Source organism: Tauraco erythrolophus, chromosome 3, assembly GCF_009769465.1.
Source record: "Tauraco erythrolophus isolate bTauEry1 chromosome 3, bTauEry1.pri, whole genome shotgun sequence".
Taxonomy (NCBI): Eukaryota; Metazoa; Chordata; class Aves; order Musophagiformes; family Musophagidae; genus Tauraco; species Tauraco erythrolophus.
In genome coordinates this window covers 85,750,159-85,776,664 of record NC_141467.1, presented here as the reverse complement: position 1 = coordinate 85,776,664, position 26,506 = coordinate 85,750,159, and the positions used below count along the sequence as shown (strand labels likewise).

Here is a 26,506-nt window from a genome sequence, read left to right as displayed (position 1 = left end):
TCCATTGTCGATTCCGAGGGCATTGCATTCCACTCAGTTACACCTGTACTGGGGCTAACAACTTCTGCGTGTGTTAACTAAAGCAGCATTTCTCTTTATGGAAACTTCATTAAAAGGTTCACCTTGGAAAATGTTAGAAAATAGCATTTAAGATGCTGCTCAGCTCTTCCAGAGCAGAGGAGTTAAAAAGCAGAGCATATTTATACAAACCAGTGAACTGCTCTGGACCTTACATTTTTGGAGATGCCTGTTTCTTTCTCAGCTAGAAGAAACTGAGCTGCTGCTGCCAGCTCCAGGGAACACTCATAGGCGAGCACTGCATTTCCAGAAAGCTTGAGTAACTCTGAACTAAAGAAGCTCTTCCAGAAAGGTATCTTGTACTTGGGAAAGCATTGAAAAATGAAGTATCCACCATATTTCTTCAGTTTGTTCTAGTGATTAAGCAGCTGTACTTTTACAAACGCCATCTTGTTTTGAATTTGAATTTGTCTGACTTCTATTTCCATCTACTCTTTATGCCCTTCTCTGTTAAGGTATCCTTTGTTTCCTGTTTTCTCTCTGAGGACGTTCTGACACATCAGAACCATATTTTCTATCAGCTTTCTTTTCAATAAAGTAACACTGGGAGATTTTTAAAGCTTAACTAGCAGTGCTAGCCCTCAATAATGACTTTTTATCTTCCTGTACTCCATTTTTCCCTTCTTCCCTTCTTCAAAATTGCGAGTCGTATGTCATGAGTGTCAATCTCACCAATGCAATATACAAAGCTAAGATCAGTGTTTTCCTCATCTCTGTCCATACGTATTCAAAGATCCCATGAAAGCAGATGATGAGTTTTTCACTGTGATTTCCAGTGTCATTGCTTTCCACGGAATTAAGAGTCGCTTTTGCCCTCTGCACGAGATGGAAAAATTCAACACTGCGCTGACTTTGCACACCGGCAGTTGAAGAAGAGGCCAGGTTGCTCTGCCCTTGTCAGTGTTCACCCACAGGCTGCCAGCTGCAGATTTTATCAGCAGCAGCTTGATACTTCACCTCAGGATCAATGACTGAAAGACTGGATAACCTCTCCTGGTAGCTCCAACAAACAGAAATCAGCAGGGATTTCTCAGAGCAATATCTTTTATGATCTACTACTAAATCACTAGTTACAAGGTAAGCATAAAGAACATTTTTAAGAATAATACTGTCAGATAGAAGGCACCATGGTAAATGTGAAATACAGTAAAGCAAGATTCGGCCTTTTCTCATTCCAAGCAGGATGCTGATTAACCTATTCATTGTACTACAGTGGTGAAGTATAAATTATTTATGAGGACAGGAATTTGTTTTTCCTCATTTTAGCCTCCAGTCATTACAAATTTGGCTCTGCAGTCACAGCTGTTTCTTTTAGAAACTAAATAGCTGAGAAAAACAGGCCAAGTAGAATACAATTCTGATTTCAATTGCAAATATTTAGAAATTTCAAGAAAGCCAGCAGTAAAAGCATTCAATACTTTTCATTGCTCCAGTGAAAACTTAATCACTAAGTAAGGTAAAGCCAAATTATCAGGTGCCACAATCACTACAATGAAACATATTCCATTATGTGAAAGAAAAGATGAGACGTGGACTAGGTAGTGCAGAGCTGTCACCCCTAAGGACCCTCCAGAGAGAAGAACTGAGAAGCAGTAGTAAGTTTTAATAGCACTGATGGACTCTTACTGGATTTAAACAGACTTCAGACATACTTGTTCTCCAAATGATAAAGGTCTGTACTTAAAAATCATGGCAGTGAACAACAATGAAGAAGAATGGCAAAAGAAGAATAAAAAAAAACCCAGCAATTGAAAAACCTGCAGTGGCAAAATGTAAGGTTCTAAGATGTGAGTTCGAGTTTGACATCTCAGCAGAATTTCTTGGTGATGTTACTGTTTTATAACATTTTCTGACTTAACTATGTCAATGTGGAGAAGTATTATTCATGGGGAAATAATTATCAAACATATTAGAATCTATCCAGTTTCGGTTCATTGTGTATTTCAGACCCCTCAGGGCCTGACTAAGGGAGAGACTAAGCTAACTTTTTTCTATTGTTCTTTCATTGACAGCAGTAGGACTATTCAATTCACTGTCACATAGAATTTGGATTAGTGCGTACCCAGAGCTATAGCAATTTACTCTGGCTGTTATCTGACCCATTATTTCAATGTCAATTTACAAAGTGGTTTTATTTTTTAAAGGCTTGTCTACAAAAAGACCAAGCTGAATCAGCTACTACAGTGTACATATAGGGCTGGTATCTAAAACAATTACATGCCTACAGCTGAGGTAATTCGCATCAATCCTAAATTGTCACTTCTTGGCTATCTGGTTCTGGGTGTTGTCTGCCTTTGCAAGGAATGAAGGCATTTCATGACATTGAAAATGCTGAAATTTTGAAGAAAAAGTAGTTAATGCATCTATCTGTCTGTATATGCTATAGGTATGGAACCTTTAGCAGCACAGATCATCTTATTTATCACTGTGCAAAAAAAAACTCAGCAGGACAATAACGTTCTGGCTGAATCCTCAATGTTACCAATCGTTTTCAATACTCAACAAAATGAGTAGAAACTGAGATTGCGCAGAGAACAATTTGCAAAACAAAGCCACCCAGTGCAGTTAAGAATAAAACCTGCAATTAAAACAAAACATGAGGCCACTAAGAGGACCTATTTATTCCTCAAGAAACCATCTCCCGTTGCTGATATCACCCCAAATCTAACTTCATTCTTACGAGATCCATCAAGATACTTCTGACCAGTCTGCTCCAGTGTAATTTGGATCTGCACATATTGTCAAACATACTTTTGCCTAGTTACTGAATGGAGGCAGCGCTGGTGTGATTAACAGAACTCGCTGCAGGAACACGTGGCATGGAGCTGTTCAGCCAGCGTCGCCCCGAGACCGGAGCCGCCAGTGTGTGTCTGGAAGGCTGTTGCTTTCTCTTCTCCCTTCTGGGACTCTTGAATGCTCTCACATTTTAAGCCAGTCTGAGCAGAAATTTATGACTTATTTTTGGAAGTATGTGAAAGAGCTATTTGTCAAGCCTTTAACTTCAGATTGGTGAGCACAACTTTCTGAAAAGTCATACGGTGTTTGGTATTCTGTGCCAAGCATGAACAGCGTAGAGGAGCACTTACAGCACCTGCACTTCAACCATCATGTTCCATATGGAATTTCAAATGTTTCCTAGTCAGACAACAAGCCTTCCACAGTTTGGTGTATGAATACCTCAAGTCTGGCCCTCTCCCACCACAGTGAAGGAAATCCAAGTGGAAGCTCTGGACCAAGTTATTTTGTGCCCATGACACACTGCAGCCATTCGTGAAGCAAAGACTTTTTATTAAACTCACATGCAAAATATTGAAGAACATCAGCAAGGACCTGTAAGAACAACAGAGAAAGAATACAGAAAATATTTTACAGCCTTGCCATGTATTAACCATACACTCAGCTAGCGTATGTTCTGCTGGACTGTGTGAAGAAACATTCCATTTGTTACTAGCATTGGGTAAATCAAGTCTAGAATGAAGAAGCCAGAACAAATACACACACATGCGATTCAAACAGAACATACTAATTGCAAATGAAGTTGCAATCGAACATTGAATTAACATACTCAGTGCAAATAAACTTCTTAAAAAACAAGATGGACTTTTAAGTGGAAGAAAGAATTTACTTCTTTCTGACACCCACCATTACTCAACAGTGTAGAGACAATGATGTACAGCAAGCACGCTCACACTGGCATGCAGGCACATTTACAACAGTACAGCACAGGCCCTCAGAAAGAACGTCCGTATGCTGCAGCACATCCCTGATCCTGGCTCCTGCCGTGTTCCAGTGTCTGCAGAAACTTGGTCTTGTGTAGACAAAAGGTGTTCATGGACGGTTACGTCTCGTCCCACGGAGCGTCGGTATCGCCCAGTTTATACTGCCTTTCTCCTAGTGCCAGACTCCACCTTCAGCTATTGCTCGGCTCTTCTCTCACGTCTCTCTCCCAGTTGGCACTCTGACCAGAGAAGTCCGTAAGACACTGGCGGCCCGGCACCGACAGCGCTGCCGCCGCCCTCGCGCAGGTGACGGCCCCAGCCCGGCCCCGGCCGCGGCCCCCCAGCGACCACGCAGGGCGGCAGCTCCGCGCTTCGCTCTCCGAAGGCGGAGGGAGCGGGCGGCGGCGGCGCGGCTGGAGAGCGGCGGCGCGGCTGGAGCGCGGCTGGAGAGCGGCAGAGCAGCCGCCGCCCGCCCCAGCCGTGCGGCGCGGACGCCCCCGGGCGGCTCCGCGCTGGGCGCCGCGGCCGTGGCCGGGCACGGCGCAGATCCGGGGTCGCGGGCACGGCGTTCTGAGCAGTTGGTGACAAACAGCCCCACCCAGGGCAGTTTTTAGAGTGTTCTTCTAATTAGGGTGGGCAGTTTTATGTCGAGTCAATTCATTTTTTTCACAGCGGCCGAGTCACGACAGTATCTAATTGCTCGCTAGTTTCTGCTTATGCTTCTCCTCGATTTCACAATCTGTTGGACACCTCAAACTGAAGCTGGCAAAAATTAAATGTTCTCGCTGCAGAGCCCCTTTCCTGATCCTCTCTATTAATCAACTTTATTTTTTGCAGCTATTTATAGACCCAGCTGATGTTGGAGTTCTGGATGCAATAATTTAAAATGTATCATCTTAAGAGACTTATGTTGGCAAATTATTGTATTCTACTTAGATTTCAAAATGCCCCAAAGATCCACATATTGAAAAACTACCAGTAATATGGTAAAGCTAGAAAACAGTAGTTGTTTTGGATGAGAATAGTGACTCTTTTTAATTAACATGAGTGTGAAGAGAGAATTATTGATGAAAGATATAGCTGCCTTCTTTTTGTTTGAAGAATTCAACCCCTTAAGAATTAATGAGTGAATAATTGCAACACAGGTCAGAGACTTCAAATCACTAAACTCTCAAGCAAATAGTACCAAGAGCAACACCTCCAACAGTGTCATGTAGACTTAACTTCATAGAATCATAGAATGGTTTGAGTTGGAAGGGAACTTAAAGACCATCTAGTTCTAACCCCCCTGCCATGGGCAGGGACACCCTCCACTACACCAGGTTGTTCAAAGCCGCATCCAGCTTGGCCTTGAACATTTCCAGGGATGGGGTATCCACAGTTTCTTTGAGCAGCCTCTTTCACCTCAGCCCCGCACAGGTGACTGAGGGTACCTCTCTACCCTCAGAATGAAGAATTTCTTCCTTAGATCTAACGGAAATCTCCCCTCTTTAAAGTTTAAAGCCATAAATCTCCGCTAAGTTTAAAGCCATTGCCCCTTGTCCTGTCACTACAAGCCCTTGTAAAAAGTCCCTCTCCAGCTTTCTTGTAGGCCCAAATTTAAGTATTGGAAGGCTTCTAGAAGGTCTCCCTGGAGCCTTCTCTTCTCCAGGCTGTACAAAACCCAACTCTCTCAGTCTGTCTTCATAGGAGAGGTGCTCCAGCCCTTGGATCATTTTTGTGGCCCTCCTCTGGACTCGTTCCAACAGGTCCATATCCTTATGTTGGGGATCCCAGAGCTGAATGCAGTATTCCAGATGGGGTCTCACAAGAGCAGAGTAGAGGGGCAGAATCACCTCCCTCGACCTGCTGGCCACACTTCTTTGGATACAGCCCAGGATATGGTTGGCTTTCTGGGCTGCAAGCACACATTGCTGGCTCATGTGGAACTTCTCATGAACCAGCACTCCCAAGTCCTTCTCCTCAGGGCTGCTCTCAATCTATTCTCTATCCAGCCTGTATTTGTACTTGGGATTGCCCTGACCCATGTGCAGGACCTTGCACTTGGCCTTGTTGACCTTCATGAGGTTCACACAGGCCCACCTCTCCAGCCTGCCAAGGTCCCTCTGGATGGCATCTCTTCCTTCCAGCATGTCCACCACACCACACAGCTTGGTGTCGTCAACAAACTTGCTGAAAGTGCACTCAATCTCACTGTCCATGTCACCGACAAAGATGTTAAACAATACCAGCCCCAATACCGACCCCTGAGGAACACCACTCATCACTGGTCTCCAACTGGACATTGAACCGTTAACCGCAACTCTTTGAGTGCAACCATCGAGCCAATTCCTTATTCACTGAATGGTCCATCTGTCAAATTCATGTCTCTCCAATTTAGAGACAAGGATGTTGTGCAGGATGTGTTAAATGCTTTGGACAAATCCAGGTAGATGACAACAGTTGCTCTTCCCTTATCCACCAGTACTGTAACCCCATCATAGAAGGTCATCAAATTTGTCAGGCATGAGTTTGCCCCTTGTGAAGCCATGTTGGCTTCACCAGTCAATCCCTTATTTTCCATATGCCTTAGCATAGTTTCCAGGAGCATCTGCTCCATGATTGTGGTAGGCACAGAGGTGAGAATGACTGGCCTGTAGTTCCCTGGGTCTTCTTTTTTTCCCTTTTTAAAAATGGGGGCTATATTTCCCCTTTTCCAGTCAGAGGAAACTTTAGCAGACTGCCACAACTTCTGAAATATGATGGACAGTGACTTAGCAACTTCATCCTCCAGTTCCCTCAGGACCTGTGGATGCATCTCATCAGGTCCCACGGACTCATGCACCTTCAGGTTCCTTAGATAGTCTCCAACCTGATCTTCTACAGAGCATAGTTCTTCATTCTCCCAGTCCCTGCCTTTGCCTTCTGTGACTTGGGCAGTGGGGCTGGAGCTCTTGCCAGTGAAGACTGAGGCAAAGAAGTCATTGAGTACTTCAGCCTTATCAATATCCCAGGTGACCAGGTCTCCCATTTCCTTCCAGAGAGGGCCCACATTTTCCCTAGTCCTCCTTTTATCCCTGACATACCTATAGAAGTTTTCCTTGTTGCCCTTGATGTCTCTGGCCAGATTTAATTCTATGAGGGCTTTAGCTTTCCTAACCTGATCCCTGGTTAACTTCTTCATGCTGTTCAGCTACTTACTCAGGGAAAAGGAGAAGTGATACGCTCAGTAGTGTGTTATATCCCATTTTCCACAGACATTTTTCCCCTTCTGTATTTCTAGTTAACGTACTTTTTAATCATGCTTCTTTTCTGAAGAATCTAAGCAAGTTTGCACAACCATATAAAATTATAGATTATTAAAAACTGGAACGGGTGACACCATATTACAGGGCAGTGATAGAGTGAAGAGCCTTACAACGCGAAGTCCACAAATTTTTTTATTAAAACACCAAATTTAAGAAATTGATGCAGTGCAAAGAAACTTCAACTCATCATACAAAAAAAAAAATATAATGATTTTCCATCCTTAAGTATGTAAACTGCGTTCCAAACCTGACATGATTGACTTAATATAGAAACTGAAACACTGTGTCACAGACAAAGGTCAAAGTTAAAGACTGGCATGTTGGGCAAGGAAGGTTCTTATTCTTTGCAAGAGTTCTTTCTTTACACTGTCTGGTACCAAGGCTGAAACACAATAAGAAAGCAAGAATTAAAAAAAAAAACAACAAAACAAAACGGAAAATATGCTAATACCAACCTTTAACAAGTTACTTCTACTCTGTTCTTGTAATTCTGTTAATACCTAAATAATTGACTTTCATAGAGCACATCTGTGTTTTTCCCACTTAAAATAGGCTAAAATTGAAGTCTACTGGGAACACTGTTTTCATTCATAGTTTTTTGCCTAGCCCTAGTCAAGAAAATATGAAAGTTTGAGGGAAAGGATTATTCAACAGTAAACAGGATATAATCACCAGAAACTAGTTTGATTGAATTTGTGAACTAAAAATCTAGAATAAACCCCAAAAAATCTCAGCCATGACCTCAGAGTAAGGGTCTTCAGGAAGTTATTTTGAAGGCCTATTTTATTTAAGACTTAACAAAGTTTCTCCCACTAACACCAAAGCTTATTGGAGAGTCCAAAAAGAGTAATATAAAGACAACTGCCGTATTTCCTTAAGAGGAAATATCTGTATGCAATGTCCTTTCCTTTTCCCAGTTCTCATTACACTAGTACTGTTAGTTCAGATTTTCCATCTTGAAAAGGATTGGAATTTTAAAACATCTCTGCCACATACTCCACGTTTTCTTGGGACCATTAAGTCAATTATACAGATGAATACAGACTCATGATTAAACAATGTAACCTGCAAAAGTACTTTACACACACAGCTCATTACAGATTTTGAATGGCTGTTATGCAATACAAATTCACGTTTTATTTGTAGTTAATATCAAGCTATTAACATTTTTGCTTGAATCCAACACAAGTAAGTTCAAAATATTTATGAAATACAGGTAGGTATGTTTATTGATGTACTACCACATCCATGTTTCCTTCTTCTTACCTCGGCCTTTGGGAGTGATTTCTGCCACCAAATCATCGACAGTAACATGCTCTAATCCTTTTTCTTTAATGACATCTAGTGAAGACCAAGACACATATTTTAAGTCTTTTAATCCATTCATTAGCAGACAAAACCTGTGCCAATGATGAAGAGACAAAACCTGCATGCACAGGTCATCAGAGAAGATGAAGTAGCTTGTGACCTAAATGTAGGTTATTAACTCAGTACTTGCACTGCATTGTACAGTGGATTTAGTCTCTCATTCATGCCATAGGTTTAAGGATGGGAACTTGTCACTACTGATGCATCTTGATCAGCTCATATTTTAAAATCAAACGTTACAAAGCTTAAGCTTATCTGAGCATTACTAGATGTGGATATTACTGGAGTGTTGTAGCAGTTCACAAGTTGGTCCGCTTATCTCTTCAGACACATTTCCATAACATTGAGAAAGAGATGCAATTGGAAAAAAAGACTTTGGAACATACAACAAGTGAGAGCACAGAGACATTAAATACTTACTACTCTTCCTAACTCTTTTAAACACATCTCTGTATATTTCAGGCAAGTAAAAAAGTGTATCTGAAAGAAAGGTATACATCTACAAAATAAAAGCTATGATTAAGATATATTGTAAGATTAATACATACCAGTATTTAAACAAAGTGTTTACTTATAGTGCCTTGAAGACTACTGAAAAATGCCAAAGTCAATACTGAGAAGAAACCTCAATTCAGTAGCATAAACGTAAAATATGTTGTCTAAACATGAATGTTTTTAACTACACATAAGTAAATAGAATTGATTGTCCCCAAGACACTAAATATGTTTTCTGAACTGACATCATATGAACTATTTGTAAACTGTTTTTCTTGGCTGAATTCCCTGTAGAAATTAATCCTGGATTGCTCAATTATTGGCCTTAATCCAGAATGGCAAGACACTCTGGAACAAGCTACCAAAAAAAAACCCCAAGCCCCAACAGAACAACAACAAAACCAAAAAAAACCCACCATCCCCCCAATCCCTCCGTGTCCTTTCTATTGGAGGTTATCAGGCCCTTAACTGAACTTATATTTACATTCTCAGCAGCTGCAGTTACAAAGCTCAAAGTACTAATGTAAACCAAACAATTTTAAATAACTTCACTACAGCAGATTATAAAGTTTGTAGTTGAGAAGGCAGAAAAACATCCCTTTCGCTATCTGTACTCTTGACATCAGTAATCTCTGGCAGCAGCATCAGACAGACAACTGCAAGCATGAATCATTGCAACCTTCTCTGCAAATCCACCTACGAAAACAATTTAACATGCTCAGACTTACAAAAAGAAAAGGTCGTAATGGAATACTGAGTTGTGAGGCACAATAGATTAAATGCGAATTAAAGTGAAAGCTCAAGGGATTTCTTATTTGCTTTAAGGAAATTTCATCATGCAGCGATATCCCTGGAAGCTTAAGTACTATTCATAATGGTTTCAAACAATTTACAAGTCAGTAAATTGCAGTAATCCTAAATACTTAACTCAGAACTAAAAGATTTGGGTAGAGGTTCATCTGCTTGTTTTCTCTCACCTTAGTAGATGACCTTATTTTCAATAACTGTATTCAGAAGGAGTACAAATGCACTTCTTCCTCCCCCATATGCAGATAACAAAGTTCTCTTAAGTTTCTAAGTTGCATACCACTGTATTTCTTCCAGTTTCCTTTCTCTTGGGTTTTATTCTCCTGTGGTAAGGAAGTTGTCTCTCTCTAAGCAAAAAGCTGTATCATCATGAATTCCAGTACCTTTCTCGGAAGCTTAGTAAGTTTCACATCAGAGAAGTTTCAAGATTTTTTTGCCAAGATGGCAAGAGGCTTTCTGGCATGCAAAACAAACTGCCAGGGATACTTCCCTCTTTCCCAAGCCTCATTTAAACTGACTGTTAGGCAGTAAAGCTTTCCTTTGGGACTTTTATTTGGCCAGATCCTCAGTTGCTTACAAAGGGTATTAGTTATTTGACCACCATTACCTTTGCAGTGTGCCTTCAACTGATCCTTCCAGCCGCATTCAATTAATTTGGCTCTCAGCAACTCTTTAAGGCTGTTAAGACAATATGCAAACTTGTTAGCAACAGCAAACATTGCTGACAGCTTAAATATGCTTCAGTGTGAAAGCTTACAATTCTAGGCTTTCCCAGAAACTCCCAGACCAACAGCAGAAATGGCTGAACTGCATGCGAATCCTAACCCGAATGAGTATCAATTTCAGTTTACCTTGTTGGACTATGAGGAGTCATCTCAGGAGTTAATTCAGAGTATTCCTTCAGGCATCATTGATGCCGCAGCCACAGTAAAGAGGCAGAAGCCCCTGCATCACTCAAACTGCCCGAGTCTACTCTGTTAGCAAATGTAAGCTAACTTCGAAAGTTAGAACATTTCACCTGAAACCAGGCCTTTAAAATAAATAAAACCTTCCTCACTCCTTTCTGAAAGCAGAATTCTGTACTACTGTCTTCAACTGCGGGTTTCTCTCCCCAGTTACACTTTATCTCGTGTTGGGTGAAGATGAAGCCATTGTGTATCTTACCTTCCCAAGCATGGCTAGCAATTATAAGCATAAGAGAAGACACTCAACAATCTGCCACAATGATACATCTACTCCACATATCAAAAAGAGAATACTGAAAGCTAGCTAAAAAAGTGAAAATTAGTACTGAAAAACAGAAGAAGGGAAAATAAAAGTAAGATGTGGTAAAACAAGCTTTAATATCTTTATTGTTTACTCCATCAGCTAGCAAGCCTACTTATCTTGTAACACCTTAACTAACTCTAGCAAATTCTATTTTTATGAATGAAAGAATTGCAGCAAGAGGCTGAACTGTGTAAATCTAATCCCTTTCACTCAGTGAATCGTGTAGAGGGCAGATAACTGACAATAAAAAGCAGAGTAACAATACAGATTAAATCATAGAATCATAGAATGGCATAGGCTGGAAGGGACCTTAGAGATCATCTAATCCAACCTCCCTGTCAGCAGGGACGCCTCTCAACTAGATCAGGCTACTCAAGGCTCTGTTCAACCTGGCCTTGAACACCCCCAGGGAGGGGGCATCCACAACTTCTCTGGGCAATTTATTCCAAAGTCTCACCACCCTTGTACTGAAGAATGTCTTCCTAAGATCTAATCTAAATCTGTTCTCCTTCAACTTAAACCCATTTCCCCTTGTTCTATCAGTGGACACTCTTTTCTAAAAAGTCCCTCCCCAGCCTTCCTGTAAGTTCCCTTCAGGTACTGGAAGGCAGCTATTAGGTCCCCCCGAAGTCTTCTCTTTTCAAGGCTGAACAATCCCAGCTCCCGCAACCTGTCCTCGTAGCAGAGGTGGTCCCTTCACTGCTTCTGGATATTTCTTAATTAAAGAAATCTGAATTTCTGATCACAGTACAGCTCTGATAAAGCTTATTTATAATACAGCTTTTGACATTGAGTCAAAACTCTTCTTGCTATTAAAATAGGACCCAATACCATTTCAAGAAATTGCTTGCTTTCCTGAAGCTCTGTGCAGTCTCGAAGGGGATGGTCAGAGCCAGGAAAGAAGTAGAGCAGAGACACTCTGTCAGTCTACAAAAGCTTACACTAGATAGGAGGGCTATGCAATGACCTCGGAAGAAGACTCCTTCTCATACAGGCCTTGAACGTGAAGGAAGTAGAGCTTTTGGTGCATGGAGTTACAAACATAGTGAAATGACCTTTGAAGGTCCCTTCCAGCCCTAACCATTCTATGATGGGGAGGGAAATGTCGTAAGCACGCTGGTGATATGTAAATACAATGCAAATAGAACAGACTGAAGAGACAATAAAAGGCCAGAAACTAGCTGCCACACTACACTGCACAGTTTACTTGTTTGCTTTTATTGGGATCTCTACAGTGACTCACGCAAGTGCTGTTTTGTGTGTTTCACTGTATATGTCTTTCACTAAGAGAAGAGATAGGAACACAAGAAAAACTTAAAAGCAAAAAGGAAAGTTTTGTCTCATCTTCTTTATCAGAATATAGCAAGATTTAACTGCAACAAACTGCATTTAATGGTGATTTTGATATGAACCAAGAGCTTTCCAACACAATATAGCAAAATAAGAAAAAGCTTTAGAGCTCATTAGCCAACCACCCCATCCTTTGTTTTCCCAGCTTCTCTTTTCAAGTGTAAAACTAAAATAAAACTGTTCAAAAGGCAAAAATAAGTTTGGGTTTTTTTAAATAAAGCTGTATATAATACATTAAGAGACTTTTACATGCAGGCATTTGAAGAATTCGGAGTTAAGCTTACTTAATCTTCTGGGTATAATTCATGTTTGATAATAATTTAAAGACTCTTGCTGGCATGCAGGAGGAAGCTTACTTACCGTTCTCGCTCTCCTGTTTCTATTAGCTTTTGGTTAATGGATGCTCTCATCTGGGCATCTTTATTCATTTTGGAAATCTAGGCTTCTCACGAACCTGCACAGAGCACAAGAGAGTTTCGACAAGGACTGCTGTTACCACCGCCGCAAAAAGAGGAGCCGCTCGCACAGCGTTCCATGCGGTGCCGTGGCCACATTCACACCCCCTGCAGTGAACGGCCCACAGTGAACCCCACCCACCCCCGACGAGCTCACGGGACAAGCGCGCACACAGCGGCGGCACCGCGGCGGCACCGCGGCGGCGTTCGCCCGGCCGCCCTAGCGCCGGGGCGGCCGGTAGGTCACCGGGCCGCTGGCGAGAACGCGACCCGCCCGCGCCCGGCGCAGCCTCCGCGCCGCCCGGCCCTCCCGCCCGACACCGCGCCCGCCCGGCCGGCCACCCCGCGGCTCCCCCACCGCGGCCGCGGCGAGGCAGCGGGCGCGGGGAACGGCGCCGGCGGGCCTGGGCCCAGCGCGCTGCCGGCTCACCCCGCCTGTCCCGGGCGGCAGGAGGCGGAGGCGGCTGCCGGACACGCAGCCCGCCACCTCCCCGCCCTCTCCTCGCGCGCGGCCGCCGCCGGGAAACGTAGTCCGGGCGGAAGCCGCCGCCTCGGCGACTACAACTCCCGGCGTGCCCCGGGGCTCGCCGCGGTGCCGGAGCGGCCCTTCCCGTGGTGCTCCGCGGTGGCTCCCGCGCGTCGTCTGAGGCGCCGCCGAGTTGCCGCCTCTCCCCGAAGTTTTCCCCGGCGCCGTGGCATGGCGGGCGCTGCCCACTGCTCCCTGCAGGCCAAGCGCCTGCTCCTGGACCCCAAGTTCGAAGGCTACAAGCTGTCCCTGGAGCCGCTGGCCTGCTACCAGCTGGGGCTGGACGCGGGTGAGCAGCGGGGGCGGGTCCGGCGGCATGCGCGGTGCCAGGGGGTGAGCCCGCCGGGCCTCCCCTGCGGCCCAGCGCACCCCGGGGGCGGCGCGGGGGGTCACCGTCTCCTCCCGCGTTTCCCTCCCTCCTCTTGCTTTAAGCCCACGGTGCGGGCGTGCCCTGAGCTGGGGCAGGCCCGGCCCACCCTGCCGGGAGGCCTGCGCGCCCGTCCGCTGTCGGGAACGGCGGGCGTTTGGGAGACAGCGTTTCGTCTGGATTTCTCCCGTTGTAATTGGCTGCAGCGTTATCCTTGGTGTGTCCCGTCCCCGCTGCCAGCCTCATGCGGCTTCACGGCGGCCCAAAGATTCTGGCTGTTGTCGGGTCGCTGCCTTACAGCCGTTTGCCCCTGTGGGTCTGAGCTGTGTCTCGCAACGGGTGAGAAGGTCTCTGTGCGGAACCCGGGCCCGGCTGGTGCGCCCGTAGTACGGCCCGACGATCAGCCAAGGTGGTTCGAAGTGGGAGTGATGGAGTACACGCGGTTTAGAGAAGCGTGTATGAAATTGGGATCTTCTACAAACTTCAGCAAATTAGCTGGTTTTCTTCAAAGTGGGCGTGTACACGTGTGGTGGAGTACGCGCGATTTAGAGAAACGTGTATGAAATTGGGATCTTCTACAAACTTCAGCAAGTTAGCTGTTTTTCTTTCTTACTCTCCTCACAGTTCAGAGGTGAAGGAGTTTTCAGGCCATGCATTCTATGCTTTTTTCAGTTTTCAGGCCATGCATTCTATGCTCTGCTTTTACTGCTAAGCATTATTAACACTTGAGGTACCCGTAGGTTAATGGGCTAATTCACTGAGAAGAACATTAGCACAATGTCATGTTGGGTATGTGCCTACAACCTTAGCCACGCCCCCTGCAATCTCTCAGCGTTCCACCTTTATGGATTTGTAAAGTTTAGATCCTTTGTAAGGTGGATGAATTAGTTTCCTTACTTTTTTATAAAGCTAGAACAGTAATATGCAATTTGAGCGGATTGATCTCTACCTCTGTGCATTTACTGAACAATATACCTGTCTACAGAGTTGTCCGTTATGCGTTAACTTTAGTTTTGTGATGCATCAGTACTGGATCGGAAAGATATGTTTGCCGTGGTGAATTGTGAGCAGTAAGATGGAAGTTGTAAGTGAATTGTGTATTGAAGGATGAATGAATGAGATTGAGGTGATACTGTATGTGTGTCTGTGACAAGATGGGAAAATTTAACGAGTAACGTTTTTATTACGCATTTTGACGTTTTTACTACAAGACTGAGTTAGGTGTCGCCTTTCAGAAGACAGTCCAAGTGTAAGCAAGTGTACGTGTGTTAGGAGCATACTAAAGCTGCGTCAAAGGTGGCAACAGCTACCACAGTGTAGGTGCAGCCTCTTAGTTTGTCCTTTATTTGGTGCTCTGCCTCTCTGGTCAGACACGCTATGTGGTTCTTCAGTGGTCAATTGGGCACTCATTCTGATTAGATAAGGATTGCAGATTTTCATAAAATACTTGAATGATGAAGTTGCTAATGGAGAGATTGATCTAGTCAGTTTTTGTGTGTTCAGATGCTTTACATAATAGTTACAGTGACTTGTGTGACAGAAGATTGGTGTGTGTTCCTGTGTTCTTTTCTTTCTCCACTTCCCACAGCACAAAGACCCTGACTCATTTCAGTCTAACTTATTTGGCTGTCCTACTAAATCATTAATACCAAGTCACTTACTCTGTTCTGTGTATGTGTCTATATAGATACTGGCCCACTGGAGAGTGGAAAGCTTTTTTACCGTTGTTGTTTTTTAAAATTAGTTACATGAAATATAAACCAAACCAGGCCCTGTATCTGCCTTCTAGATGTTTTATTTGTCCATATTTCAGCCTGCTTTTAGACCATACAGTTGGGTCTCTCTCCTTGCTGATTTTTTTCTGTTCACTTCAAGGCAGTTTCCTCGCAGTACAGAGATGTTCTGTCCCTGAACTTTGTGTTTCCTGGTGTCAGTGGTCTACATATGCGTTAGGCTGAGGGCATCATGTTGCACAGGAACAGTGGGTTGAGTTGTAGAGACTGTGGATGGTGTGCAGGCTGTGACTTTTTCAAATTACTGCATGGGAGTAGAAATTAACACTGTGTGAGAAGGCCAAGGACTTCTGCTTTCCAGCACGTTTGTGAGTAAATTAAAATCGCACGAACATGATGAACAACTTGGTAGTTTGTGGGTTATTAAATTAGTATTTATCACTGAGTGAAGAGTTTGATTTTATTTCCTCAAAGTGGGAGTGAGTGAAGTACAATAGCTGAAAAAAAAAAAAGGCAAATATTTGGGAACACTGTCAACATGACTAATTTCTGATACTATTCACAACTGTGTGCAAAAGTGTGGTAGTAGAATCTGGAAGATTAATGTGAAACGACTGTTGAATTTTTTGTTTGTTTTCCGGGAAACTCTTTCAGGATTGCTTGTCTCAAATGGCCTGGGGTTTGGAGTTCTGCCTGTGTGACATCCCAAATTTCATGGCAGTAAGATGAACAAGTGAGGTTTAGAGTACTTGGAATACAGGATAATAAATAGAAATAGGTACTTGTTCTTAAGCAGGACTGAGTTAACTCAGCTGTAAGTGAAATACTTATGCAGTGTTGTTACAAACTTCTGTGTTAAACATTAGAGTATTAATCTTCTTTGTTGATATTTTCATCTATGTTTTTATATTTATCCGTTTTTATGATTTTCACTGCTAGCTATAAAATAAAATGACCAAAAAAAATCGACACATGAAATTGATGGAGACTTCTGCTACTGGAGCAGGTGGATAGCAGTGCATGGTATTGCAGGGCAGCTTGTGGTGGTTGTCACACTTGTGTGAACTACAATGAGCTTCGTTTTCTGACCGTAGTGTGAAACTCAGTATTTCATCCTAATTTGCCTTTAACTGTCGAACTGTGGTTGCCAGGAATTTGCTGTGGTCAGATGTGCAGCTGAAGCAGAAAGAAATTTAAAAACTGATTTATTTATCAGATCTGTGGTAGAGGGGAATTTTCTAGTGAATTTCTTAAATATATGGTCATAGTGAAGAAGAATGGTGAAATTCTGGTACCTTACCTTCCCTTTTAGATACTCTGATTTGCATGTTCTTCATTTATTTCTTCCTTACCCCTACCCATTCTGCTCTAGTTAATCTAAACTTTCACAGCCATTTCTCATCTCTCATCCTGGTAACATATTTCAGCTACTAATGAGTCTCTTACTATTATACCTTTAATTCCCAACTCTTCATCCTAAATTTTGTCTGTTTTTCTCCTTGTTTTCCTTTGTTTATTTCCATAACTTATTTTTAAATGCTTCCTTTGCATTGAGCTTTTAAATGCCTTTCTTTTAGATCACTGAACATTTGGGAGGGAGGAAAGAGCCTCTCGTTTACTGTCACTTTTTCTGCCCTGATCTGATCTCAGCAGAGCCCGAAGCAGTGATTGTGGGGCAGACCCTTGTTTCCAGTAAGAAGCATGTCTAAGATGCACGACATTTTTAGAGGAATGAGAACCTTACTGGTGACTTCCACTGGTCGGATGTAACTTGATTCTTTTTTTTTTTTTTTTTTCACCCCAGAGGCTTAGAATTTATTCAGATGTTGATATCCCTTGTGCCCTTCCTCTCCATCTTGTCTATTTGGCAGAACTGTTATACATAGAATGTGATATATGCTTTTCAATACAATAACAGCTGAAAGGCATAGTAAACATTGACTTAAATATGGAGCTCCTGTTGCAAGTCAGGAGAATAATGCGTTCTTTTGATCATGTGCATTTCTGGGGCTTTTAATCACTTAAAAAAAAAAAAAATAAAAAAATGACTGCCTTAATTCCAGCCTGTTTAGACTAGAAGTCTCAGTAGTTCAGTGAAAAGTAGTTGCCCTTTAGTAATCCTGCATGGAAAGCAGGTGTTTGTGTCTTTTTATAGAGCCAGAGGTACTGATATGTTTCAAACATTTATAGAGATTTCTATTTGTATTTTCCATTTACATTTGAAAAATTAAATATAAGTCTGTAAAGTAATGTATGGGAAATACTAAGAAACTGGGAGCCATGACTTTTTCAGACACGTACAGCTGTAGTTCATAAATCTAAGTTTAGGTCTCAGGCACGTGTGTATCTGTTCTTGTGTTGTCCTTTAATTTCTTGAGAAACAAAAACATAAAGTAGAGGCAAGTTCTGCCTTGGAACTGTTATTAAAGAAGATGGTTCTTGCAGCTGGCACAAGTCAGCTTATAAATCACGACACTGCTGTAGTGATACTTCCACAAATGTCTTGCTAGTTTTTGAATCGTGTTAAATTCAGTGTGTGATAGATCCCATTTACTTTTCACACCTGTGTAAGTAATTTGATCAAGCAAAAATACTTCATTACATACTATCTGTCAGCTCGTGCTTGTTTTCAGCAAGCTGTGTGTTTATTAAACAGCAGGTTTTTTGTGTTTAGTTTCTTAACATACTTACTGTAGTAGAATAAACAAGCCTTGTACTTTTATCATAGAATCATAGAATGGTTTGAGTTGGAAGGGAACTTAAAGACCATCTAGTTCCATCCCCCCTGCCGTGGCCACTGCATCAGATTGCTCAAAGCCTCATCCAGCCTGGCCTTGAATAGTTCCAGGGATGGGGCATCCACAACTTCTCTGGGAAACCTCTTCCAGTGTCTCTCCACTCTGAGTGAAGAATTTCTTCCTGAGATCTGACTGAAATCTGCCCTCTTTCACTTTAAAGCCATTGCCCTTTATCCTGTCACTACATGCCCTTGTAAAAAGTCCCTCTCCAGCTTTCTCATAAGCCCCCTTTAAGTACTGGAAAGCTGCTGTAAGATCACCCCAGAGCCTTCTCTTCTCCAGGCTGAACAGCCCCAACTCTCTCAGCCTGTCTTCACAGGAGAGGTGCTCCAGCCCTCGGATCATCTTTGTGGCCTTCCTCTGGACCTGCTCCAGCAGCTCCGTGTCCTTCTTGTGTTCGGGACCTCCGAGCTGAATGCAGTATTCCAGGTGGGGTCTCACGAGAGCAGAGTAGAGGGGCAGAATCACCTCCCTCGACCTGCTGGCCACGCTTCTTTGGATGGAGCCCAGGCTACGGTTGGCTGCCAGTGCACATTGCTGGCTCATGTTGAGCTTCTCATCCGCCAGCACTCCCAAGTCCTTTTCCTCAGGGCTGCTCTCAATCCATTCTCCGCCCAGCCTATACTTGTGCTTGGTATTGCCCCGACCCACGTGCAGGACCTTGCACTTGGCCTTGTTGAACTTCATTAGGTTCTCATAGGTCTACAGCCTGTCAAGGTCCTTCTGGATGGCATCCCTTCCCTCCAGCATGTCAACAACACCACACAACTTGGTGTCATCTGCAAACTTGCTGAGGGTGCACTCGATCCTACTGTCCATGTCACCGACAAAGATGTTAAACAGCACCAGCCCCAGTACTGACCCCTGAGGAACACCACTTGTCACTGGTCTCCACTTAGACATCTAGCTGTTGATGAGTGCGACTCTTTGAGAGCGACCTTCCAGCCAATTCCTTATCCACCGAGTGGTCCACCCATCAAATCTGTGTCTCTCCAATTTAAAGACAAGGATGTTGTACAGGACAGTATCAAATGCTTTGGACAAGTCCAGGTAGATGACATCAGTTACTCTTCCCTTACCCACCAACACTGTAACCTCATCATAGAAGGCCACCAAATTTGTCAGACATGGATTTGCCCTTAGTGAAGCCATGTTGGCTGTCATCAATCACCCCCTTATTTTCCATGTGCCTTAGCCTAATTTCCAGGAGCATCTGCTCCATGATCTTGGCAGGCACAGAGGTGAGATTGACTGGCCTGTAGTTCCCTGGGTCTTCCTTTTTTCCCTTTTTAAAAATGGGGGCTGTTTCCAATTTTCCAGTTGGTGGTTTCATAGAATCATAGAATCATAGAATGGTTAGGGCTGGAAGAGACCTTCAAAGGTCATCTATTCCAACCCCCCTGCAAGGAACAGGGATATCTCCAACTAGATCAGGTTGCTCAGGGCCTCGTCCAACCTGGCCTTGAACGTCTCCAGGGATGGAGCATCCACCACCTCTCTGGGCAACCTGTTCCAGTGTTCTACAACTCTCATGGTAAAAAAGTTTTTCCTAATATCCAATCTGAATCTACCTCCCTCTATTTTAAAACCATTACCCCTTGTCCTATCACAACAGGCCCTCCTGAACAGCCTCTCCCCATCTTTCTTGTAGTCCCCCTTGAGGTACTGGAAGACTGCTATAAGGTCACACCGGTTTGCCTTGACTTCTTAAATATGATGGAGAGTGGCTTAGCAACTTCATCTGCCTCTGGACCCGTGGATGCATCTCATTAGGTCCTGTGGACTTGTGCACCTTCAGGTTCCTTAGATCATGTCAAACCTGATGTTCTCCTACAGTGGGAGATGCTTCATTCCCCCACATCCCTGCCTTTGCCTTCTGCGACTTGGGCAGTGTGGCTGGAGCACTTGCCAGTGAAGACCGAGGCAAAAAAGTCATTGAGTACCGCAGGCTTACCTATATCCCGAGTGACCCGGTCTCCTGTTTTCTTCTGGGGTGGGCCCACATCTTCCCTCGTCCTCCTTTGATCACCAAAGTACATATAGAAGCATTTCTTATTGCCCTTGATGTCCCTGGCCAGATTTAATTCTATCAGGGCTTTAGCTTTCCTAACCTGATCCCTGATTGCTTGGACAATTTCTCTCTATTCCTCCCAGGCTACCTGTCCTTGCTCCCACCGTCTGTAGGCTTCATTTTTGTCGTTGATTCTGTCCAGGAGCTCCTTGTTAATCCATGCTGGCCTCCTGGTGTTTCTGCCTGACTTCCTCTTTGTTGGGATCTGTCATTCCTGAACTTGCAGGAGGTAATCCTTGAATATTAACCATCTTTCTTCGGCCCTTCTTCCCTCCAGGGCTCTATCCCATGATACTCTACCAAGCAGATCCCTGAAGAGGCCAAAGTCTTCTCTCTTCTCTCTTGAAATCCGGGGTAGTGAGCTTGCTGTGTTCCCTCCTTGCCACCCTAAGGATCTTGAACTCCACCAGCTTTTACTGAACAACAGCAATGAGGTGATGCTGCCATTAACAATAAAAACAGATTTGATAATATTAAAAGAATTAATGCAGAGTTTGAAGTATCTTTTAACGCTGATACTAGAAAATAAATTGATCTCTTCCACTAGTACATAAGTATGTGATAGCATATGAAATACTAAATTGCTTCCACTGGGTGGCATTGCAAAACAAAGTATAACATAGGAGCATGTAACGTTTGATGCCCCAAAATAATATATTAATATAATTATTTTACATATTTTCTGATATTGTAAAGTCGTTTTCATGTATTCAGTAAAACATCTAAAAATGGAGGGGAAAGTGTCTCACCTTTTTTTTTTTCTATTTTTTTTTCTTCCAGTTCTGCTTTGTAATATTTGATGGCAGATGTATGACTTCTTTATTCATTTAAATATAAGTCCCTTGATAGTTCTTTATCCAGAGGAGATTTTTTTTTTGCACTGCAGAGTAATAATAATAATAAGATCCAGTTAGATTAGGGACGTTTTACTCCTTCTGTTGATTCTTATGAGTTGCTCTATATTTAGTGCTTTTTCTTTTAAGTAAAGACAATGTGAGTGAAAATCTTTGCTTAATTATCTTTGAACTATTTTGAATCAAATTACTTTTTTTTAAGCGTGAAGCTGGAGATAAGTACAATTCTAAGAAAGTGGCATAATTTTCATTGTACTAGTCTGAGATATCTCACCTAACTAGGATTGTTGTGAAATAATATTGAAAGCTGAGATTTAATATATACGTTCTGTACATTTAGTCTCTTTTCTGGTGTGACGGAGTATGAATCAATGTTCCTGGGTTTTGGTTTGCAGATTTATTTATCAGAAATTTGAAGGAGACCATGTATCATTCTGTTGAATGGCTGTCATTAACTGCTGCTCGTTAATGGAAACCAAAAAGCTGAAGTTAGTGAATTAGTCTAACTCTTAAAAGAACCCAAACCAAAACGAAAAAAAAACTGAAACAAACACAACCCCCAAAACAAAACCAAGAAAACCCCCACAACTGCAAATCAAGCAACAACAAAAAATCCTGACCAAACAAAAAACTGCACAACTATGTAACTGTGGAACTGAATAAGGTTGTGATCTGATTGAGTGTTTCTTCTTTTCCCTTTATATTAACGTCTCTTTTTCTGAATTTATTTTACTAAAAGTCTCCATTTCTTATCTCTTTTGTCCTTAATTTTTTTGCACTCAACTCTGTTGATTTTGTCCTCCTTTTTTCAAGAACCATCAAGAAAGCTTGGATCTGGAAGGCTGTAGAAAGGAAGGAATAAACTTCATCCTATTGTAAAATCTCCTATAAACTATCTGGGCACATGGTATGTGATAGCAGAATGGCATCTGTGCACAGATCTCACTTGATCACAGAATGGATCTCAATTAATCGAGGGTGGAATAGTTTCTCTAATTACTTCTTGGCAGAGTTATATATACAGGGTACATTCTGCAAGCCTTTGATAACCTTAATGGAAGTGTTTCATAACAGCACAGTACACATTTGTTTGATTTCATGGTTTAAAATCATGTACAAATTGTATCGTTTCTGACTTCTGTTTATGAAGAGTTAACTACATATTGCAATTATGCAAGGGATTTGGATCTCCTATTCCTGACCCCTTGTTATTCTGGGCTTGTCAGGACTACAGGCTGGAAAGCTCAAGAACAGAGAATTTATTCATGTTCTTCCAGCTTTTCTCAAGCTTATCACCTTACAATCAGCTAATCAATGGTATATTGTTATAAGAATTTCCGTGAAAGGTTATACATTTACTTTAGGAAGCATCTAGTTTGCTCTATTTTCACTATTTGCATGTGTTTTAGTTACAGTTCTGACAGTAGCAACATGTTGAGGGGGGCTGGGAGGGAGAATTTTAGAACAGAAGCATTACAAAATAAGACAGTTTTAGGTTTTCTGTGCTAAAAAGCTTTACATGCTTCCACATGTATATTCTAATTTCAGAAGATCTGCTATGCAGAAAGCAGTGACGTGTACTTGGTTTCACTGAAAATAATTATCCTGGATTATGTTTGGTTTTGTCTTTAATTGTTTACATAACATTCACATCATCTCTTGTCGTGTTGGGAAAAATATCTCTGTGATAAAGCTTAATTGTACAAACAGCTTTAAAATGCGTTTTCATAACACATCCTTCTAATTTCTTTTACAGTATAATTTACTGTAAAATATTCTAATTGGTTAAAGTAGAAATTGGAATGGGTAGCAGCCTTTCCCATTATGACAGGTGTATTTTCTTCTCACTCCTTTGTTGATATTCTAGGTTTTTTTGAAAGGCCATGGCTTGGGGAACAGTAATTCATTAATTGCAGAGGTACGGAAATCTCTCTTGTGTGGTGAATATGAATAATGATTTGAGCTGAGTGGAATTAATGCTGATGGTTTGCAAATATCAACAGTGATTAGGAGACTAATTGCTAATTATGCTGTCATTTTGCAAGCATTTTGTATAGTATGGCTGGATTTTTTTATTAATCAGACAATATAATCTTCCATAGTTTCTGTAGCCACTTTTCTGTTAACAGCCCGTATCTCTAATGGGGTCAGTTCTGAGCCATCTAGTGAGTATCTGACTGATGGTACTGTGATAGCTGTGCAGTGGCACCGACTGCACTGCAAAATCAACTACTGGTTGGAGTAATTCGTGTTCTGACAGAGTAGAATAAACTGCTGCTGCTTTGGTAGGCTGTAGATGCTAAAGAAGAGTGCAAGAAATCTAGGATGAGGGACTGCTGCCTAGAGGTGAATGGTCTCTGTTATGGGGGGTGGTGGAAGTGAAATAGTGGAAATATCTTTGCTCTGTTTCTGGGCAGAAAAGAGAGAAAGTGGAAGCTGAAAAGTAGGAATAAAATAACTTGCTATGAGAAGGATTTGCTATGAGAAGGATTTGCCCTGAGATGCTTTCCTCATACTCTGGGTTTGAAGGCTAGTCATCATGGACTGACAGGGTTTACTTAAAACTTTCTAAAGGATTTTGCTTGCTGCGTGAAGTTCAAGCTAAACTTCCTGCAAGGAAGCTGAGGAGCCTGGAATGACTGGACTGGAGAGGGAACTGGGATTCTAGTCTGTCGGGCTACATATTTGCAGAAGGATGAAGTAGACCTTTGCTAATGTCTTTGCTAAAACTTGAGGATTTTCTGTATTTTGAGATGTTGGGACTACAGCTGCTTGACCTCTGTATAGTTATGGAATAGGAAGAAAGAGCTCTAGCTAGTTGCATAAAACCTTGGTTAGTCTTAGAGTGATAACTCCAGTTCTGATTACTAGTGGCTGAGGAGAGGTTTTCTGTTTGGAAAAATCTTATTGAAGTGAGTGACTGTTGGTAACCTGCTTCTTGCCTTGAAGAAGGTACCATTATGGTCAACAGCCATTCTTTGTAGCCTCTTTCAGTTAGAAAAAGCTTAGTCTGAAATTTTGATGGTGTCGTGGGCATCTGTCAAGATTTCAGCCTCAGCAGGAGTGCTAGGAACATAGGAGTCATTTTTTTTTGGTAATAACCACGTACTGATTCTGCTTTGTTCTGTTTTAATCTTTTGCCTTGCAAGCACGGATATCTTGATTCAGCATTTAAGACTATGAAATCCGTGGACAGGATTTCAAGACAGAACACTTCTTTTGGCTGCTGTTTTCTTGGAGTTACCATAGAGCAGATTTTTTTTTCTCTAATTACAATACCATGTACATACCAGGAATGATGATGCCTGCTCTTCCCAAACAGACTTAAAAGTAGGTTTTACACAGTTGTTGCATGTGTGTTTTGTCTTGTGAGGGTTTTTGTATTGGGTTTGTGTGATGGGGTTTTGGTAGCCTTTGTTCGCTCTAAATCAAGACTTGAAAGGAGTGGGATGTGAGCTCTGCAGACACCAAGGTCAGCGAAGAAGGAAGAGGAGGAGGTGTGCCAGAGCTGAGGTTCCCCTGCAGCCCATGGTGAGATGACAGGCTGTCTCCCTGCAGCCCATGGAGATTAATGGTGGAGCAGAAATCCACCCACAGCCCATGGAGCACCCCATGCCGGAGGAGATGACTATGCTGAAGAAGGCTGTAACTTTGTGGGAGGCCTACACTGGAGCAGCCTGTTCCTGCAGGATGGCACCCTGTGGGAGGGACCCACACTAGAGCAGTTTTTTGAAGAACTGCAGCCCGTGGGAAGGTCTCGCGTTGGAGAAGTTCATGGAGGACTAATTCCTGTGGAAATGACCCCACAATGGCACAGAGGAGGAATGCAAGGAGTCCTCCCCCCAAAGAGGAGAAGGCGACAGAAATAGGGTGTAATGAGCTGGCCACAACCCCCGTTCTCCATCCCTCTGCACTGCTGCGGGGAGGAGGCAGAGAAAATTGGGAGTAAAGTTATGCGTGGGAAGAAGGGAGGAGTGAGGGGAAAGTTGTTTTAAGATTTGGTTTTATTTCTCATTATTCATAGATTCATAGATTTCTAGGTTGGAAAAGACCTTAGAGATCATCGAGTCCAACCATCCCTAATCCCCATTAAACCATATCGCTAAGTAGATCATCCACCCTATTCTTAAACACATCCAGGGATGAGGACTCAACCACCTCCCTGGGCAGCCTATTCCAGTGGCTGACAACCCTTTCAGAGAAGAAATACTTCCTAACATCCAACCTGAATCTCCCCTGACTAAGTTTATACCCATTTCCTCTTGTTCTATCACCCATCACTAATGTAAAGAGCCCTTCCCCCACCTCCCCACCATCCCTTCTCAAGTATTTGTAGGCTGTAATCAGGTCTCCCCTCAGCCTCCTCTTCTCCAGGCTAAACAGCCCCAACTCCCTCAGCCGCTCCCCATGAGTTTTATTTTCCAGCCCCTTGACCAGTTTAGTCGCCCTTCTTTGGACTCGCTCCAGGAGCTCAATATCTCTCTTAAAGCGAGGGGCCCAAAACTGGACACAATATTCCAGGTGCGGCCTCACCAGTGCCGAGTACAGGGGCAGGATCACTTCCCTGTTCCTGCTGGTCACACTATTCTTGATACATGCCAGTATCCCATTGGCCTTTTTGGCCACCTGGGCACACTGCTGGCTCATATCAAGCCAGTAGTCAACCAACACCCCCAGGTCCTTCTCCGCCAGGCAGCTTTCCAGCCACTCTTCCCCGAGCCTATAGCGATGCTTGGGGTTTTTATACCCCAAGTGAAGGACTCTGCACTTGGCCTTATTAAAGCTCATGCCATTGGCCTCAGCCTAACGATCCAGTCTGTTCAAATCCCTCTGAAGGGCCTCCCTACCCTCGAGCAGATCGACACAGCCTCCCACCTTGGTGTTGTCCGCAAATTTACTGAGGGTACATTCAATCCCCTCATCCAGGTCATTGATAAAGATGTTAAACAGAACTGGACCCAGCACTGAGCCCTGGGGAACCCCACTGGTGACTGGCCTCCAGCTGGATTTAGCCCCATTTACCACCACTCTTTGGGCCCGGCCATCCAGCCAGTTTTTAACCCAAAGAAGGGTGTGCCTGTCCAGGCCAGCAGTTATCAGTTTCTCAACCAGAACACTATGAGAAACTGTGTCAAAGGCTTTACTGAGGTCAAGGAAAACTACATCCACAGCCCTTCCCTCGTCAACCAGGCAGGTCACCCTGTCATAGAAGGTGATCAGGTTTGATTGGCAAGACCTGCCTTTCATAAACCCATGTTGACTGGGCCTGATCACCCGGTTAACCTGTATGTGCTCGTTAATAGCACTCAAGATAACCTGTTCCATGACT

At 43.0% G+C, this 26,506-nt stretch overlaps 2 protein-coding genes across 6 annotated transcripts in view; one reads left to right on the top strand and one right to left on the bottom strand.

The window, feature by feature from the left end:
* Positions 1-7,203: 7,203 nt before the first annotated feature.
* On the bottom strand, positions 7,204-13,304 carry ENY2 (ENY2 transcription and export complex 2 subunit). Of its 3 annotated transcripts, none has more exons than XM_086609520.1 (5): positions 13,259-13,304; positions 12,734-12,827; positions 10,362-10,432; positions 8,351-8,425; positions 7,204-7,466 (listed from the first exon to the last, which is right to left on the bottom strand). In XM_086609520.1, the coding sequence occupies exons 2-5, from the start codon at positions 12,799-12,801 to the stop codon at positions 7,390-7,392; spliced, it is 291 nt and encodes a 96-aa protein (XP_086465646.1). In that variant the 5' UTR covers positions 12,802-12,827; positions 13,259-13,304; the 3' UTR covers positions 7,204-7,389. The 3 variants fall into 3 exon arrangements, with proteins under 3 accessions (XP_086465646.1, XP_086465647.1, XP_009983353.1); XM_086609521.1 differs by lacking the exon at positions 13,259-13,304 and adding an exon at positions 12,986-13,007; XM_009985051.2 differs by lacking the exon at positions 13,259-13,304 and having other exon boundaries at positions 12,734-12,979.
* Positions 13,305-13,475: 171 nt separating this feature from the next.
* Positions 13,476-26,506, top strand: part of NUDCD1 (NudC domain containing 1) — a 48,311-nt gene continuing 35,280 nt past the window's right edge. For 2 of the 3 annotated variants that reach the window (XM_086609518.1, XM_086609517.1), the window contains exon 1: positions 13,476-13,643. In XM_086609518.1, the coding sequence (XP_086465644.1) occupies positions 13,526-13,643 (118 nt within the window). In that variant the 5' untranslated portion in view covers positions 13,476-13,525. Of the gene's footprint in view, positions 13,644-20,600; positions 20,758-26,506 lie in introns of all 3 variants that reach the window. The other variant, XM_086609519.1, reaches the window with a different exon arrangement.